This window comes from Cervus elaphus, chromosome 12 (assembly GCF_910594005.1).
Source record: "Cervus elaphus chromosome 12, mCerEla1.1, whole genome shotgun sequence".
Lineage (NCBI taxonomy): Eukaryota > Metazoa > Chordata > Mammalia > Artiodactyla > Cervidae > Cervus > Cervus elaphus.
In genome coordinates, this window is record NC_057826.1 from 74,796,014 (window position 1) to 74,814,143 (window position 18,130).

Here is an 18,130-nt window from a genome sequence, read left to right on the forward strand (position 1 = left end):
AGGCAAGAATACTGGAGTGAGTTGCCATTTCCTCCTCCAGGGCATCTCCTTTTTTAAGACTCCCTGCTCAGAACAAAGTACAGATGAAGTTATTAAGTAGCCTCAAAACTATAGTGATTCTTCTCGGTTCACAAATTCTGACTGATGATGTCATGACACAGAAGAAAAGGCAAAACAGGCAGCCTATAATCAGCTTCCTGTGGGTGTCACACTTGAGGCAACAGGCCTGAGACCAGCTGCATTTTGGCCATGGCTTTGCAGCGCACTCTGGAAGCAGTGTGGCTGGGTCTCCTCTTCAGCTCTCTCTGGAAGGGTGAGTAAGCTTTTTCACCAACTGGTCTTGGAAAAATGTATGCCTTTGTTTTAAAATTTGTTTAAAATTTAAAACTCATGACCTTCTTTTTTTGTTTCCTGTAGTTGCAGAGAGCAAGGACCAAGTATTTCAGCCTTCCACTGTGGTCTCTTTGGAGGGAGCTGTGGCAGAAATTTCCTGTAATCACTCTATATCCAATGTTTATGGCTTCTTCTGGTACCTTCACTTCCCAGGATTTGCACCAAGACTCCTTATTAAGGGCTCACGGCCTTCTCAACAGGGACGCTACAACATGGCATACAAGAGGTTTTCTTCATCACTGCTCATCCTCCAGGTGCAGACGGCAGATGTGGGGGTTTATTATTGTGCTCTGAGGTACACAGAAGCAGGGAATCCATGAACAGCTGAACAGAAACAAGGAGAAGTCACAGCATTTGCAGGATGTGGAAGAAAGATGAACAATAACTGCTTCCCCTCCTACTCCCAATTCAGCATTCCCCAAGCTTTTCCAGTTGCACTATCAGAAAAAACATGAGTCCAAACACTATATATAGGCTTCCCTTGTAGCTCAGCTTGTAATGAGCCTGCAATGCAGGAGACCCTGGTTTTATTCCTGGGTTGGGAAGATTCCCTGAAGAAGGGTTAGGGTACCCACTCCAGTATTCTTGGGCTTCCCTGGTGGCTCAGATGGTAAAGAATCTGCCTGCAATGCAGGAGACCTGGGTTCAGTCCCAGGGTTGGTAAGATCCCCTGGAGGAGAACTCCAATACTCTTGCCTGGAGAATCCTCATGGACAGAGGCACCTGGAGGGTTACAGTCCATGGGATCGCAAAGAATTGGACACAACTGAGTAAATAAGCACAGCACAACATATCTATAAGGTACACAGGGAAATAGGTTTTTATGGAGTATTTCAATAATGGTTCTGTAAATTCATGCTTAAAATTGTCTTTTGGATAACTGAAACACTTTTGATCTGTTTCTTTTGAAATATGCCTGGATTATTTTTGCTTTCCTTTGTAAAATGGCTGCACTGCACCACCTGTGTCTTTTTTTTTTTTTAAATTTTTTTATTAGTTGGAGGCTAATTACTTCACAACATTTCAGTGGGTTTTGTCATACATTGATATGAATCAGCCATAGATTTACACTTATTCCCCATCCCGATCCCCCCTCCCATCTCCCTCTCCACCCGATTCCTCTGGGTCTTCCCAGTGTACCAGGCCCGAGCACTTGTCTCATGCATCCCACCTGGGCTGGTGATCTGTTTCACCATAGATAGTATACATGCTGTTCTTTTGAAACATCCCACCCTCACCTTCTCCCACAGAGTTCAAAAGTCTGTTCTGTATTTCTGTGTCTCTTTTTCTGTTTTGCATATAGGGTTATCGTTACCATCTTTCTAAATTCCATATATATGTGTTAGTATGCTGTAATGTTCTTTATCTTTCTGGCTTACTTCACTCTGTATAAGGGGCTCCAGTTTCATCCATCTCATTAGGACTGGTTCAAATGAATTCTTTTTGACGGCTGAGTAATATTCCATGGTGTCTATGTACCACAGCTTCCTTATCCATTCATCTGCTGATGGGCATCTAGGTTGCTTCCATGTCCTGGCTATTATAAACAGTGCTGCGATGAACATTGGGGTGCACGTGTCTCTTTCAGATCTGGTTTCCTCAGTGTGTATGCCCAGAAGTGGTATTGCTGGGTCATATGGCAGTTCTATTTCCAGTTTTTTAAGGAATCTCCACACTGTTTTCCATAGTGGCTGTACTAGTTTGCATTCCCACCAACAGTGTAAGAGGGTTCCCTTTTCTCCACACCCTCCCCAGCATTTATTGCTTGTAGACTTTTGGATAGCAGCCATCCTGACTGGTGTGTAATGGTACCTCATTGTGGTTTTGATTTGCATTTCTCTGATAATGAGTGATGTTGAGCACCTTTTCATGTGTTTGTTAGCCATCTGTATGTCTTCTTTGGAGAAATGTCTGTTTAGTTCTCTGGCCCGTTTTTTGATTGGGTCATTTATTTTTCTGGAATTGAGCTTCAGGAGTTGCTTGTATATTTTTGAGATTAATCCTTTGTCTGTTTCTTCATTTGCTATTATTTTCTCCCAATCTGACGGCTGTCTTTTCACCTTACTTATAGTTTCCTTTGTAGTGCAAAAGCTTTTAAGTTTCATTAGATCCCATTTGTTTATTTTTGCTTTTGTTTCTAATATTCTAGGAGGTGGGTCATAGAGGATCCTGCTGTGATTTATGTTGGAGAGTGTTTTGCCTATGTTCTCCTCTAGGAGTTTTATAGTTTCTGGTCTTACATTTAGATCTTTAATCCATTTTGAGTTTATTTTTGTGTATGGTGTTAGAAAGTGTTCTAGTTTCATTCTTTTACAAGTGGTTGACCAGTTTTCCCAGCACCACTTGTTAAAGAGGTTGTCTTTTTTCCATTGTATATCCTTGCCTCCTTTGTCAAAGATAAGGTGTCCATAGGTTCGTGGATTTATCTCTGGGCTTTCTATTCTGTTCCATTGATCTATATTTCTGTCTTTGTGCCAGTACCACACTGTCTTGATGACTGTGGCTTTGTAGTAGAGTCTGAAGTCAGGCAGGTTGATTCCTCCAGTTCAATTCTTCTTTCTCAAGGTTACTTTGGTTATTCAAGGTTTTTTGTATTTCCATACAAATTGTGAAATTCTTTGGTCTAGTTCTGTGAAAAATACCGTTGGTAGCTTGATAGGGATTGCATTGAATCTATAGATTGCTTTGGGTAGAATAGCCATTTTGACAATATTGATTCTTCCAATCCATGAACACGGTATGTTTCTCCATCTGTTTGTGTCCTCTTTGATTTCTTTCATCAGTGTTTTATAGTTTTCTATGTATAGGTCCTTTGTTTCTTTAGGTAGATATACTCCTAAGTATTTTATTCTTTTTGTTGCAATGGTGAATGGTATTGTTTCCTTAATTTCTCTTTCTGTTTTCTCATTGTTAGTGTATAGGAATGCAAGGGATTTCTGTGTGTTAATTTTATATCCTGCAACTTTACTATATTCATTGATTAGTTCTAGTAATTTTCTGGTAGAGTCTTTAGGGTTTTCTATGTAGAGGATCATGTCATCTGCAAACAGTGAGAGTTTCACTTCTTCTTTTCCTATCTGGATTCCTTTTACTTCTTTTTCTGCTCTGATTGCTGTGGCCAAAACTTCCAACACTATGTTGAATAGTAGTGGTGAGAGTGGGCACCCTTGTCTTGTTCCTGATTTCAGGGGAAATGCTTTCAATTTTTCACCATTGAGGGTGATGCTTGCTGTGGGTTTGTCATATATAGCTTTTATTATGTTGAGGTATGTTCCTTCTATTCCTGCTTTTTGGAGAGTTTTAATCATAAATGAGTGTTGAATTTTGTCAAAGGCTTTCTCTGCATCTATTGTGATAATCATATGGTTTTTATCTTTCAATTTGTTAATGTGGTGTATTACATTGATTGATTTGCGGATATTGAAGAATCCTTGCATTCCTGGGGTAAAGCCCACTTGGTCATGGTGTATGATTTTTTTAATATGTTGTTGGATTCTGTTTGCTAGAATTTTGTTAAGGATTTTTGCATCTATGTTCATCAGTGAGATTGGCCTGTAGTTTTCTTTTTTTGTGGCATCTTTGTCAGGTTTTGGAATTAGGGTGATGGTGGCCTCATAGAATGAGTTTGGAAGTTTACCTTCTTCTGCAATTTTCTGGAAGAGTTTGAGTAAGGTAGGTGTTAGCTCTTCTCTAAATTTTTCGTAGAATTCAGCTGTGAAGCCATCTGGTCCTGGGCTTTTGTTTGCTGGAAGATTTTTGATTACAGTTTCGATTTCCTTGCCTGTGATGGGTCTGTTAAGATCTTCTATTTCTTCCTGGTTCAGTTTTGGAAAGTTATACTTTTCTAAGAATTTGTCCATTTCATCCAAGTTGTCCATTTTATTGGCATAGAGCTGCTGGTAGTAGTCTCTTATGATCCTTTGTATTTCAGTGTTGTCTGTTGTGATCTCTCCATTTTCATTTCTAATTTTGTTAATTTGGTTCTTCTCTCTTTGTTTCTTAATGAGTCTTGCTAATGGTTTGTCAATTTTGTTTATTTTTTCAAAAAACCAGCTTTTAGCTTTGTTGATTTTTGCTATGGTCTCTTTAGTTTCTATTGCATTTATTTCTGCCTTAATTTTTAAGATTTCTTTCCTTCTGCTAACCCTGGGGTTCTTCATTTCTTCCTTCTCTAATTGCTTTAGGTGTAGAGTTAGGTTATTTATTTGGCTTTTTTCTTGTTTCTTGATGTAAGCCTGTAATGCTATGAACCTTCCCCTTAGCACTGCTTTTACAGTGTCCCATAGGTTTTGGGTTGTTGTGTTTTCATTTTCATTCATTTCTATACATATTTTTATTTCTTTTTTGATTTCTTCTATGATTTGTTGGTTATTCAGAAGCGTGTTATTTAGCCTATGTGTTTGAATTTTTAACAATTTTTTTCCTGTAATTGAGATCTAATCTTACTGCACTGTGGTCAGAAAAGATGACTGGAATGATTTCAATTTTTTTGAATTTTCCAAGACCAGATTTATGGCCCAGGATGTGATCTATTCTGGGGAAGGTTCCGTGTGCACTTGAGAAAAAGGTGAAGTTGATTGTTTTGGGTTGAAATGTCCTATAGATATCAATTAGGTCTAGCTGGTCCATTGTGTCATTTAAAGTTTGTGTTTCCTTGTTAATTTTCTGTTTAGTTGATCTATCCATAGTTGTGAGTGGGGTATTAAAGTCTCCCACTATTATTGTGTTACTATTAATTTCCTCTTTCATACTCGTTAGTGCTTGCCGTACATATTGCGGTGCTCCTATGTTGGGTGCATATATATTTATAATTGTTATATCTTCTTCTTGGATTGATCCTTTGATCATTATGTAGTGTCCTTCTTTGTCTCTTTTCACAGCTTTTATTTGAAAGTCTATTTTATCTGACATGAGTATTGCGACTCCTGCTTTCTTTTGGTCTCCATTTGCGTGAAATATTTTTTTCCAGCCCTTCACTTTTAGTCTGTATGTGTTTCTTGTTTTGAGGTGGGTCTCTTGTAGACAGCATATATGGGGGTCTTGTTTTTGTATCCATTCAGCCAATCTTTGTCTTTTGGTTGGGGCATTCAACCCATTTACATTTAAGGTAATTATTGATAGGTGTGGTCCCGTTGCCATTTACTTTGTTGTTTTGGGTTCACGTTTATACAACCTTTCTGCATTTCCTGTCTAGAGAAGATCCTTTAGCATTTGTTGAAGAGCTGGTTTGGTGGTGCTGAATTCTCTCAGCTTTTGCTTATCTGTAAAGCTTTTGAGTTCTCCTTCATATCTGAATGAGATCCTTGCTGGATACAGTAATCTAGGTTGTAGGTTATTCTCTTTCATTACTTTCAGGACGTCCTGCCATTCCCTTCTGGCCTGGAGGGTTTCTATTGATAGGTCAGCTGTTATCCTTATGGGAATCCCTTTGTGTGTTATTTGTTGTTTTTCCCTTGCTGCTTTTAATATTTGTTCTTTGTGTTTGATCTTTGTTAGTTTGATTAATATGTGTCTTGGGGTGTTTCGCCTTGGGTTTATCCTGTTTGGGACTCTCTGGGTTTCTTGGACTTGAGTGGCTATTTCCTTCCCCATTTTAGGGAAGTTTTCAGCTATTATCTCCTCGAGTATTTTCTCATGGCCTTTCTTTTTGTCTTCTTCTTCTGGAACTCCTATGATTCGAATGTTGGGGCATTTCACATTGTCCCAGAGGTCCCTGAGGTTGTCCTCATTTCTTTTGATCCTTTTTTCTTTTTTCCTCTCTGCTTCATTTATTTCCACCATTTTATCTTTTACCTCACTTATCCTATATTCTGCCTCCGTTATTCTACTCTTGGTTCCCTCCAAAGTGTTTTTGATCTCATTCATTGCATTGTTCATTTTTAGTTGACTCTTTTTATTTCTTCTAGGTCTTTATTAAACATTTCTTGTATCTTTTCAATCTTTGTCTCCAGGCTATTTATCTGTAACTTCATTTTGTTTTCAAGATTTTGGATCATTTTTATTATCATTATTCTAAATTCTTTTTCAGGTAGATTCCCTATCTCCTCCTCTTTTGTTTGACTTGGTGGGCATTTTTCATGTTCCTTTACCTGTTGGGTATTTCTCTGCCTTTTCATCTTGTTTAGATTGCTGTGTCTGGAGTGGGCTTTCTGTATTCTGGAGGTCTGTGGTTCCTTTTTATTGTGGAGGATTTACCCAGTGGGTGGGGTTAGACGATTGGCTTGTCAAGGTTTCCTGGTTAGGGAAGCTTGCGTCAGTGTACTGGTGCGTGGAACTTGATTTCTTCTCTTTGGAGAGCAATGGAGTGCCCAGTAATGAGTTTTGAGATGGGTCTATGTGTTAGGTGTGACCTTGGGCAGCCTGTATGTTGACGTTCAGGGCTCTGTTCCTGCGTTGCTGGAGAATTTGCGTGGTATGTCTTGCTCTAAAACTTATTGGCTCTTGGGTGGTGGTTGGTTTCAGTGTAGGTATGGAGGCTTTTGGACGGTCACTTATTACTTAAAGTTCCATGTAGTCAGGAGTTTTCTGGTGTTCTCAGGTTTTGGGCTTAAGTTTCCTGCCTCTGGATTTCAGTTTTATTCTTCCTGTAGTCTCAGGACTTCTCCAACTATACAGCACTGATAAGAAAACTTCTAGGTTAATGGCGAAAAGATTCTCCCCCGTTAGGGACACCCAGAGAGGTTCACAGAGTTACATGAACAGGAGAAAAGGGAGGAGGGAGATAGAGATGAGCAGGAGGAGAAAAAGGGGGACTCAAGAGGAGAGAGACAGATCTACGCAGCTGTCTGTTCCCAGAGTGTTCTCCGTATCTCAGACACCTACAAGTATTCACAGAATCGGATTGGGAAGAGAAGGGGAAAGGAGGAAATAGAGGTGTTCTGAGGTAGAAAACAGAGTCAAGATTGGGAGAGAATAATCTTCGGTTTAAAGATAGGGCTTCTCTTTTTTTTTTTTTTGTAAGGTTATAGTGTAGTGAAAATGAAAATGAAGAGTAGTAGAGGAGTACTAGAGGACTTTAAAAGAAATAAGAGAAAAAGAAAAATAGAAAATAAAAGAGAAAACGGAAAGGAGAAAAAAGAAGAAAAAAGAAAAAAAAAGAAAAAAAAGAAAAAAAACAAAAAAAAAAAAAGAAAAAAAAAATTTTTTTTTTCCCTAATTAAAAAAATCGTAAAAATCTATGAAAATGAAAGTTAAGGAGTAATGGGGGAGTAATAGGGAATTTTAAAGGAAAATAAAAGAGAAAAAATAAAAAAGAAAAAATATAAAAAGAAAAAAAAATTTTTTTTTTCCTTACTTGGAAAAAAAAAAAAAGTAAAAATATATCTAGGAGTTTCTCTGGAGCTGTTGCGGTCAGTGTGGGTTCGGCTCAGTTTCAGATAGCTCCTCGTTCCAGCTTACAGTTCTCGATATCTACAGGGCCCTTCCGGTGAAGTCGGTGTTTTCTACAGGGATTTTAATCTGTTGCACCAGTCCCTTCTGAAGCGGTTCCCTTTGTTTATTTGGCTTCTGTTTGCCGGTCTCTTCAGAGCCTCATTTCTGCCCTGACACAGGCGGGCGGAGGTGGACTCTTATTCAGGTAGCTAGTTCCGTTGCGCTGCTGGGAGGGGCTGACGCTGCGGGGATGGGCTGGCGCTGCGGGGCGGGGCTGACGCTGCGGGGAGGGGCTGGCCCTGCGGGGGCGGGCTGGCGCTGCCGGGAGGGGCTGACGCTGCTTTCTCCGTCTGCGCTGCTCAGGCTCCCGGCCGCTCCACATGGAGCGCGCCCCGCGCTGCGCTAGGTTCCAGCCCTCGGGTGTTACACAAAAGCGCGGAAGGAAAAGCTGTGCCCGCTCTCTGTGCCTTCCCCGCCAGAGCGGTCCAGGCAGCGAGGGGCTTGATGGGCGCGCTATCCCCAGGTGTGGCGCACCCACTCCCCTCCGCGGACCCAGTCTCAGTTTCCGCTGGCGCCAGTCGGGCGCGCGCGCCCTCCGCCCTCCGCGTCCCCAGCCCCAGTCCCCGCCCGCGCCGGTCGGGTGCCTGCGCCCTGCGTCTCACCGCGACCCCCCCCTCCCCCCTGCCTCCCGCCTCCGGCGGGGCTGGGCCGGCCCGCAGCCTGCGAGCTCTTCTCGGGACTCTCTCCGTCCCCTTGTTCTGCGAACGGCCGGCAGTGTGTTCGGGCTGGTTAATGTACTCTCTCTCTTTTGGTCTCCCACAGTTCAAGTTGGCACCTCACAGAAGCTCCCTCCGATTGTCCTCAGGGCACTCAGGCCCGGACCCTAGCCCAAGCAAGGCCGCCTAAGACTCCCTTCCCAGGAGGGGTCTCCGTCCTTAGCTCTTTTGTCTCACTTTTTATCTTTTACACTTTGTCCTACCTCCTTTCGAAGACAATGGTCTGCTTTTCTGGGCGCCTGATGACCTCAGCTAGCGATCAGAAGTTGTTTTGTGAAGTTTGCTCTGCATTCAGTTATTCTTTTGATGAATTTGTAGGAGAGAAAGTGGTCTCCCCGTCCTACTCCTCCGCCATCTTGGCTCCTCCCTCCCACCTGTGTCTTAAAAAAAGTTCCCACAAAGAGAATGAAGCTGGCTGATAATATTTAAAATGAAAATGCAGAAAGGAAGAAGAAAATAGCAGAGAGGAAGAGTCATGTCCACTCTGCTATTTTCTTCTTGCCTTCTGCATTTTAAATATTATCTGCCAGCTTCACTCTGTGGGAATTTTTTTAAGACACAGGTGGCTCAGTGGTAAAGAATCTGCTTGCCAATGCAGGAGATGTGGGTTCAATCCCTGGGTCAGGAAGATCCCTTGGAGTAGGAAATAATAACCTGCTCCAGTATTCTTGCCTGGAAAATTCCGTAGACAGAGGAGCCTGGAGGGCTATAGTCCATGGAGTTACACACACATTTTGTAAAATGTACTTTAGTTAGCATTCAATAGTGTAATTTGCTGAAAGGGAACAAATGAGTGACTAGCTACTACTAACAGCCCTGAGTTTGAAACCTCAATCCTTCTCTCAGGATATTTTACTTATTACAATTTGATATATAGACTCAGTGAGGATGCCAGTGTCAATTAGTATATGAAATATTAGTAAAACTCAACCTTATTCCAAATTTTTAAACTTTAAAATATACACTATAAGTTGAAATATATTCTTCCCATATCCATGTTAAATTATCTTTCTCTTTTTACCCAGACCTTTCCTTCCCACTTTAGAGACTAAAGTCCTAGGGTAGATCAGTGATTCCCATTTTTTTTTTTTTAATCAGAAGTCTCTGGAGTTTTGTTAAAAAGAGTAGATTTTTTCTCCCCTGCATTCCAGAGTAACTGAATCATAGTTTGCAGGGATGGGACCCAGAAGTCTGTATTTTCTATAAATGTCTGGTAGTTCTATTGCTCATCCAAGTTTGATGTGAAAATCCCAGACTCAGGAGCCCAGATCTTGAGGCTTTAGCCACTATTCTCTACTTTTGTGTGTGTGCTAAGTTGCTTCATGCTAAGTTGTGACTCTAAGTGCTGAGAGTCAGTTGAGTCGACTCTTTGCGACCCTAGGGACCATAGCCTGCCAGGCCCTTCTGTCCATGGGATTTTCCAGGAGAGAATACTGGAGTGGATTGCCATGCCCTCCTCCAGGGGATCTTCCTGACACAAGGATCAAACCTGTGTCTCTTATGTCTCCTGCATTGGCAGGTGGGTTCTTTACCACTAGCGCCACCTGGGAAGCCCATACTCTGCTTTTAGTAACATCCAAATTGTATACACATATAAATTGATATATGTTTGTACCGCTTCTTTAGGCATATTCTGTTTTGGATTATTGCTTGTTTAAAACTGTGTTAATCTTACCTTTTAACCAAATGAAATATCTGAGTAGATGAGCCATGTGTGCATCTTCTTCATGAGTTCTGCATGCGTACTGTTGTTGCTCCATAAGCAGTGAATAACCACATGGCCCGTCATTGCTTTGGCAAGCAGGAAGAGACAGAAAATTCCTTTTGTTTGTATAGGAAGTTCTTTTCAGTTCATTGAGGAGTGATGTATTGAAAACCCTACCTTTGACGTTGGTGTTTTGATTCTATTGTTTAAACTGTCAACAACTAGTCTTCTTACCAGATTTTTTCCCGTTTACATGTAGAACACTAAAGGTGTTCTTACCCAAAGGTAAGTTCTTCCCAAAGGGGAAGTGGGACAAGAATGAAATAAAAGAAGGGGAAAATACAGTTGATGAGAGAGCATTTATGAAGAAGAGAGCTCAGTGACAGCACAGTCTTAAAAGCATCATGAAGCTCTCAGTTCAATGGTGACTTGCGAAACATTCACAGGAGAGTAAAATTCCCTGTACTTCCAAATCCTGGAAGTTTGTATGTATACAGAAATTTCCATTTTTTTTGAGATTTACTTCTCATAAAAAAATTTCTGGTTGAGAAAGCTATTCTAAGGCTCCTGAGACTAAACATGCACAGTAGGGCTGAGACTAATCGTGGAGAGTCCAATGCAGTGGGTGCAGAGCTGTCCAAGTTCTTCCTAGATTGATCTGCTCTGTCTGCTGCTGGTCATATCTGCATTGCTGCTAATGTTTTCTTGAGGTCAGTAGCTCATTAAGTTCTTTAAATGTCTGAGGACCTCCTAGAAGCAATGATTTAGGGGGTGCTTTGATTAAGTGGCATATACATATGAAGTCAGTATTTGGTAAACACCCAGTTAAAAGATAGCCTCTAAAGGTAAGTAGCACATTGAAGAATATGATCGTATAACTTTATTAGGATAATGAAATTACTTTCCAGTATTGTAAGGTATTTTAAAAAAGTAAATGATCAAAATTGAAATTCCCAATGTGATTTATGCTTTTACAGTCAGAAAAGTATGGGTTAAAATCTTTGTTCTGTTTCTTTAAGGATGGCTTGAATAAATAATCTAATATTCCTGAACTCCTAATATTTTCATCTCTAAAATATTAGGAAGAAAAATAAGTCAAGAAATGTAATGGGCTTAACATTATGCTTACAGTAGACATTTGAGGAATAATACCCTCATCAATCTCATAAAGCACATGAAAGAATAGCTAGTGCATCTATTTTGTTCAATTCTGAAAGCTCAGTTGATGCCCTAGGAATCCTTTGGATGTATAGCCTCTTAAAGGCTTAATTCATTTGTATCTCTTGGAATTAATTATTAAATAGTTGAAGGTAAGCACAATGAGTCACTTGCACTAACTAGGCATAGTTCTACATGCTTTGTATGCTATATCTGTATAGGATAGAAGAAGTAGAGATTAGGCAATTACCTGGAAAATTTAGTTATGGTACCAAAGTGTATATTGGACTATTGTTTTGACTTGTTTATCTTCCTACATCAATCAAAGTGCTATATAGATATGCCTGAGCAGACATTTAGGATAAATCCACATTTTGTCTGATTGATAGGGGAAACCGATGGTGATTGCAGCCATGAAATTAAAAGACGCTTACTGTTTGGAAGAAAAGTTATGACCAACCTAGACAGCATATTAAAAAGCAGAGACATTATTTTGTCAACAAAGTTCCGTCTATTCAAGGCTATGGTTTTTCCAGTGGTCATGTATGGATGTGAGAGTTGAACGGTGAGAAAGCTGAGCGCTGTGAATTGATGCTTTTGAACTGTGGTGTTGGAGAAGACTCTTAGAGTCCCTTGGACTGCAAGGATATTCAACTAGTCCATCCTAAAGGAGATCAGTCCTGGGTGTTCATCGGAAGAACTGATGCTGAAGCTGAAACTGCAATATTTTGGCTACCTGATGCGAAGACTTGACTCATTGGAAAAGACCCTGATGCTGGGAGGGATTGGGGGCGGGAAGAGAAAGGGACGACAGAGGATGAGATGGTTGGATGGCATCACCGACTTGATGGACATGAGTTTGAGAAAACTCTGGGAGTTGGTGATGGACAGGGAGGCCTGGCGTGCTGCGGTTCATGGGGTCGCAATGAGTTGGACAAGACTGAGTGACCGAACTGAACTTAATTGAAACCCAGTGTCAGGGGACTGGATGTTCTCTGTTCTCCTCCCCAAGTATACTCTCCATCCTGCTCTACACCCAGGAGGCTGACTTCTTTTTCACTTGTCTTTTTTTGCTTCTTGTTTGGCTTGGTGCAGTGGGAGCCACTGGCAGAAAAGAGTGATCAGCCTGTTTATATTCTGCAATCTTTTCTTTCCTGTGCTGAAATCCACAGGTTCTGTGGATCCTCCTCAGTTCCAGGTCTCCCAGGCTGGGATAATTTCTTCCTCCTCTGTCCCTTCAAGACTAGGAGTGGTGACGTCTTCTTACTGTTGTTGGTCCCAGGGTGCTTTATCTTCTCTTGTAGATTTCCCCTAATCCTGCACATGTATTTAAAAATATTCCTTTCTTTAAGCTTTTCCCAATCATTCCTCTGGAGATGACTGCCAGTACCTTTTAAGATACAACACTAACACTTAAGCTCTAGACAGAAAGAGAAGAAATTTATTCTATTTTCCAATTCATCATAGGCCTCTTTGGGACTTGAAGATTATTATTTAAATATAACTTACATATTTCAAAGAAAGACATTATAATAGGATCAAGGTTTCAATTAGTTAAGTATGAGATCCTTAGCCAAGCTTTGAGAAATAGCTATGTTCCACAATTTTTTTCCTGATTCAAAGCAAAGAGATTTTCTATCCTCTTTCTAAATTGGGTGGTTTCTTTGGATCTTATTTAAAGGAAAAATAAGGAAAATCAGAGAAACAACTTCTTCATATTGACACTTGCTTATTTTCTTTAAGTTTGACTCTACTGAATAGTCACTCTTCTGCTACTGTGGCAGTTTTTAGTGTAAAACTTTAGCCTGTCTTCCCCTTAAAATGAACTCTTTGTCATCACCATAATACCTCAAGCTTAGTTAACCATCAACTTTTAATCCATGTGTATTTCATCTGAAGTCTGTTTTAAGTAGCCTCTCTATGTGGAAAATTTCTATTTTTGCAAACCTTCATAGAAGTTTTTTAGCTGTAAAACATACTGTTTAATAGGACAAATATTTATAACAAGTTTATAACACCATCCCTTTTTTTTTTTATCTCTCTAGAAATGTTTAAAGGGAAGGTTCAAGTTCTTCTTGTATGACTATTTAAATATCATAGGGCGAGGTCCCAACGGACCCACCAAAAGAAAAAGCCAAGTTATATTGTGGTCAAAGAGGTTTAATTGGAAGTCAGCTCTAAATTATTTCTGAAGAGACACGTAAGCTCATTCTTACCATTCGTCTTCTCTTGCCTTACTCTTTTCCCTTATTTTGTTTTTCTTGTCTCTCACTTTTGTTTCTCACTCCATTCAACGTTATGCTTTCCTTTCTGTTTTTCTATTTATTTCCCCATTCTATCAGAATATGGTTTTCCCTTCTTTCTGTCCCTGTATTATTTTGAGAGAGCATAAACCATTTAAAACTTGTTCCACCCAGGATGAATTGTTTACCACTTTAGTTCATAGATCCCTGATTCTTCTCCTTGAACACCGATGGAAAATGTAGACACCCAGAGGACTGGTCCTGTGATAAGAGGGTGTGTGTGTGTGTGTGTGTGTGTGTGTGTGTCTGTGTGTGTGTCTGTGTGTGCGTGCGGGCGCACAGGCGCGCTCAGTCGTGTCTGACTATTTGTGACTCCATGGACTGTAACCAACCCAGGCTCCTCTGTCCATGGAATTTTCCATGCAAGAATACTGGAGTGGGTTGTCATTTCCTCCTCCAGAGGCTCTTCCTGACCCAAGACGGAACCTGCGTCTCCTGCGATGGCAGGAGGCTTCTTTACCGCTGAGTCACTAGTTAAGCGGCTGAGCTACTAGCCTGGAAAGTCTCCTGATTCTAAGTGGGCTCTAGGGGGCGCTGCTCTGTGCGGTTTGCCTTGAGTGCAGGAGGTGCTGCAGTCCTGCTTCTCACGGAGGTCTGAGGGAAGAGCTTGCTCTACAGAGAGAAGATACAGGTGCCGGGAAGCACCAGGGGGTGTTCGTAAATCGCTGTGCTCGTGGGGAACATAGTCTCTGGGGTGGTGCCCTATCTCCAGCAGAGGTGAGCTGCAGAAGAGCCCCCATCCAGCCCAGCGGGAGCCATGGCCTCTGCACACATCTGGACACTTGGGATTCTGTTTACGCTCAGTGAGTGACATTCCCTTCTCGGTTTCCACTTGTATTATCCGCTTACGTTCTTCCTCAGAAGCTGCACTCATGTATTGTGCGTTCATTTCCAGGTGGACTGAGAGCTCAGTCGGTGACTCAGCCAGAAGATCAGGTCCCTGTCGCGGAAGGGGATCCAGTGACTGTGAAGTGCACCTATTCAGTTTCGGGGAGCCCTTATCTTTTTTGGTATGTCCAACATCGCAATCAAGGTCTCCAGTTCCTTCTGAAATACCTTGGAGGGGACAAGTTGGTTCAAGGCAACTACGGTTTTGAGGCTGAATTTAACAAGAGCCAAACCTCTTTCCACCTGAAGAAATCATCTGTTGTAGGGAGTGACTCTGCCTTGTACTTCTGTGCTGTGAGCGACACAGTGGTGGGGGCCGCAGGGAGAGCTGAATACAAACCCCTGAGCACAGAAAACCTTGCTCCTGAAGCCTTGATATCCCTCCACAAGGTGGTGTTGTGGCTCTAGGTTTTGTCCTTCATTATAACTAATTCTTTTTTTTTTTGTAAAGCCACAAAATTTGTTCATATGACAAGTATATATTGAAATAAATCCTTGTGTGCCAGCTACTCTGCTGAGCACTGATCATAAAGAGGTGAAAGAAAGCATCCTTGATCTGCAGATGCCAGGTGTGATCCCAAACATTTGTGAATCCCTTTAATTCTCACAACTCTCCTCATGAGCTTCACTTTATAGATGAAGGCATTCAAGCTCAGAGAATTTACGTATCTTACTTAAGTCACAGAATTGCTCAACAGTAAATTGAAACCCAGGCAGCCTGCCTCTTAGGCGTGTCGTCTAACCACCCCTCTTCTCTCTCCTCAGCCTATAGGCTCCTCCAGGTATGAGACAGATTTCAACAGTGGTGTAGCCCTAACTCCTAAAATAGTCCCTGTTAATAAGAAGTGTTGGTTGTAGGAATGAACAATAAAGTGATAACTCACAACAGTTTGGTAAGTGCTGAGACAGAGAAGTGCATAAAATGCTGTGTGACAAAAGGAAGTAGAGGTAACTTGACTTTGAAGGATAGAGAGATGAAGCAAATGAGACATAATGCGAGGAGGATTCAAAACAATGGAGGATTTAAGTATGTTGTGTAAACATGTAGGCCGATTACAGCTCCTGTGCTCCCATCTTCTTACGTATACCCTTGTGAAGGACTGGACTCAATGCCTCTCTTTTTTTCTCTTTTCAACTTAGAACCTCCCAGGAAGAGCTCTGGTTGACTCAGTGTGAGTCTGATGCTGTTCCCTGGACGAGTTGTGTTGGCTACTAGGGTTAGCCCAGCTTTGGTCAACATGTGACCAATTAATTAGTGGTGGCTGGGGGATGATTCTGCAAGAAATTAGCAGCTCCAGTTTGAACCATATGATTCAAAGGAGTATATCCCAAAAGAAATTAATTTTTATGTAGAGACTTGCATTTATGTTTTCTAAATGGATCGACATTCATAAGAACACTACTTACTGAAAACTTCACACTTGCTCCATCGATTTGGGATACTGCATTTATAGTATGCTAAATTCCTATATATACCCAGATCTATTTTTGGATTCTTTTCTTGATGGGAATACCTTAGCCCTACATGATTACAATCCCTGCAAGCAGGCATTTCTCGATTACCCCTTGGGCTTGGGTTGTGTATACCCTGGTGGAATATCTACATCAGAGAAGAAGGTCCTTGGAAGAAGCACATTGAGACCTTAAAAGTGGATCTGGGGAATTCTTGTGTCCAGGGAATCCTGGGATCCTGGGTAACGAGAGCAAGATCTAGAAGAGATATCTCCTTGGCTCAGTGGACTTCTCCCAGGCAGAGACGTGGGAGGATGGCCAGGGAAGAGCCTATTATAATGGAGGACTAGGGAAGGGACACTTTGTGCTCAGGTCTATATTTCCCCTGTTTACTGAGGTGGCTAGGAGGGAGCAAATAAGTTTCCTTAGAAGTTCTGTTTTGTCATTTGGTCCTGGTAATTGGCTTGTTTTACCTTGAAGAGGAAAATTAGCTTAGTATATTTTTTTTCCTATGCTTACTGGAAAATGTTCCTTATAACCATGTAACTTTTAAGTAAAACCAGAAATTCAATGGAGTTTTTATTTATGATATTTATTTTTATCCTCTCTTTTATCTCATTTTAAGGACTCTGTGGAAAGAAGGCTAAGCATAAATTATATTTTATGATTCTTCTTTTCAGTAACTATGTCACAGTGGATCAGCCATTTACAATCTATATGCCTCATCTCCTAAATCTTAAAATTGAGATAATTGGAAGGACTGTTGTGCAGATTGTTGTACATGTCTTGGACCCCGAGTAGAAGTGGGTTTTGAGGGAGGCATAGCAATCAGAAACTTAGTCACTGCTATGGACTGAATGTTTGCGTCCTGCCAAAATCTGTATGTTGAAACCTAATTGTCAGTGTGATGGTATTAGGACATGGGGCCTTTGGGAAATTCTTAGGTTGTAAGGGTGAAGGTCTTTTGAATGGAATTCATTTTCTTATAAATCAAAGGCACCCCAGAGATCTCCTTTGCCTGTTCCTTCATATGACAGAAGAGCAGGGAGATGGTGGTCTGTGAACCAGGAAGTGGGTCCTCACCAGATACCCAATCCACTGGTACCTTGATCCTGGACTCCCTAACCTTCAGAATTGTTAGAAAGAAATGTTTGTTGCTTATGTGTCTAGACTGTGCTATTTTTGTTATAGCAGCCCAAATGGACTAAGGCCATCACCAAAGCTATGGATCTCCTATATCTGCCCTGAATTGCTTATATTTGGACTGCAACATGAGATGGAAATGCAGTTGATCTTGTTTTTAAGTTACTTTACTTTGGCGTTTGTCACATCACTTGAATTTGTATACCATCTTATATAGTGAAAAACCTGCTAGTATCATCCTATCTAATGACATTGTGGTTAAATTGCATCAAGCAACATTTTATTCTATTTTATGCAACATTGCATATTTTTTCCAGATATTTTAATTTTTTTTCATTTATTTGTATTAGTTGGAGGCTAATTACTTTACAATATTGTAGTGGTTTTTGCCATACATTGGCATGAATCAGCCATGGTTTTACATGTGGCAACATTGCATTTTTTATTATGTTTCTTTTACATTTTGACTGTACTGGGTCTTTGATAAGATGCGAGTGCTTCTCTTGTTCTGAAGCATGGGCTCAGTTCCTCTGCAGCATGTGGTTCTTAGTTCCCCAATCAGGGATCGAGCCCACATACCCTACATTGGAAAGCAGATTCTTAACCACTGGAACACCAGGGAGGTACCAGCATTTTTTTTTTTTTTAAATTACTTGTCGAATCACAGTTTTCATTTCTGAAATATAATGTTAAGTATTTTAGAGAAGGTAGGAGTAGAGAAGCATTTTGGGAGCTTATTATCCTGTTTTCCTGAGAGCTATATTTTGCTGCACCCATGTGAGAACTCACTCTTGCTGGAAGGCTGGGGAGACATCTCTCTCTCTAAGTGGAACCACCCTCCATGGAGGCATTTTGTGTTCCATTCAGTCTTCCCTCCTCTGATCTTTTTCTAATTGTATAATAAGTTTCACTAGGTTCTCTGCAAGAATCCAGAAATACTT

The 18,130-nt window shown here is 40.9% G+C and overlaps 1 gene segment (V, D, J or C); it reads left to right on the forward strand.

The window, feature by feature from the left end:
• The first annotated feature begins 231 nt into the window (after window positions 1-231).
• LOC122705689 lies at window positions 232-12,718 on the forward strand. The segment is given in 3 exon segments: window positions 232-313; window positions 418-678; window positions 12,576-12,718. Coding segments are annotated over 3 exon segments (468 nt in total).
• Window positions 12,719-18,130: the final 5,412 nt, after the last annotated feature.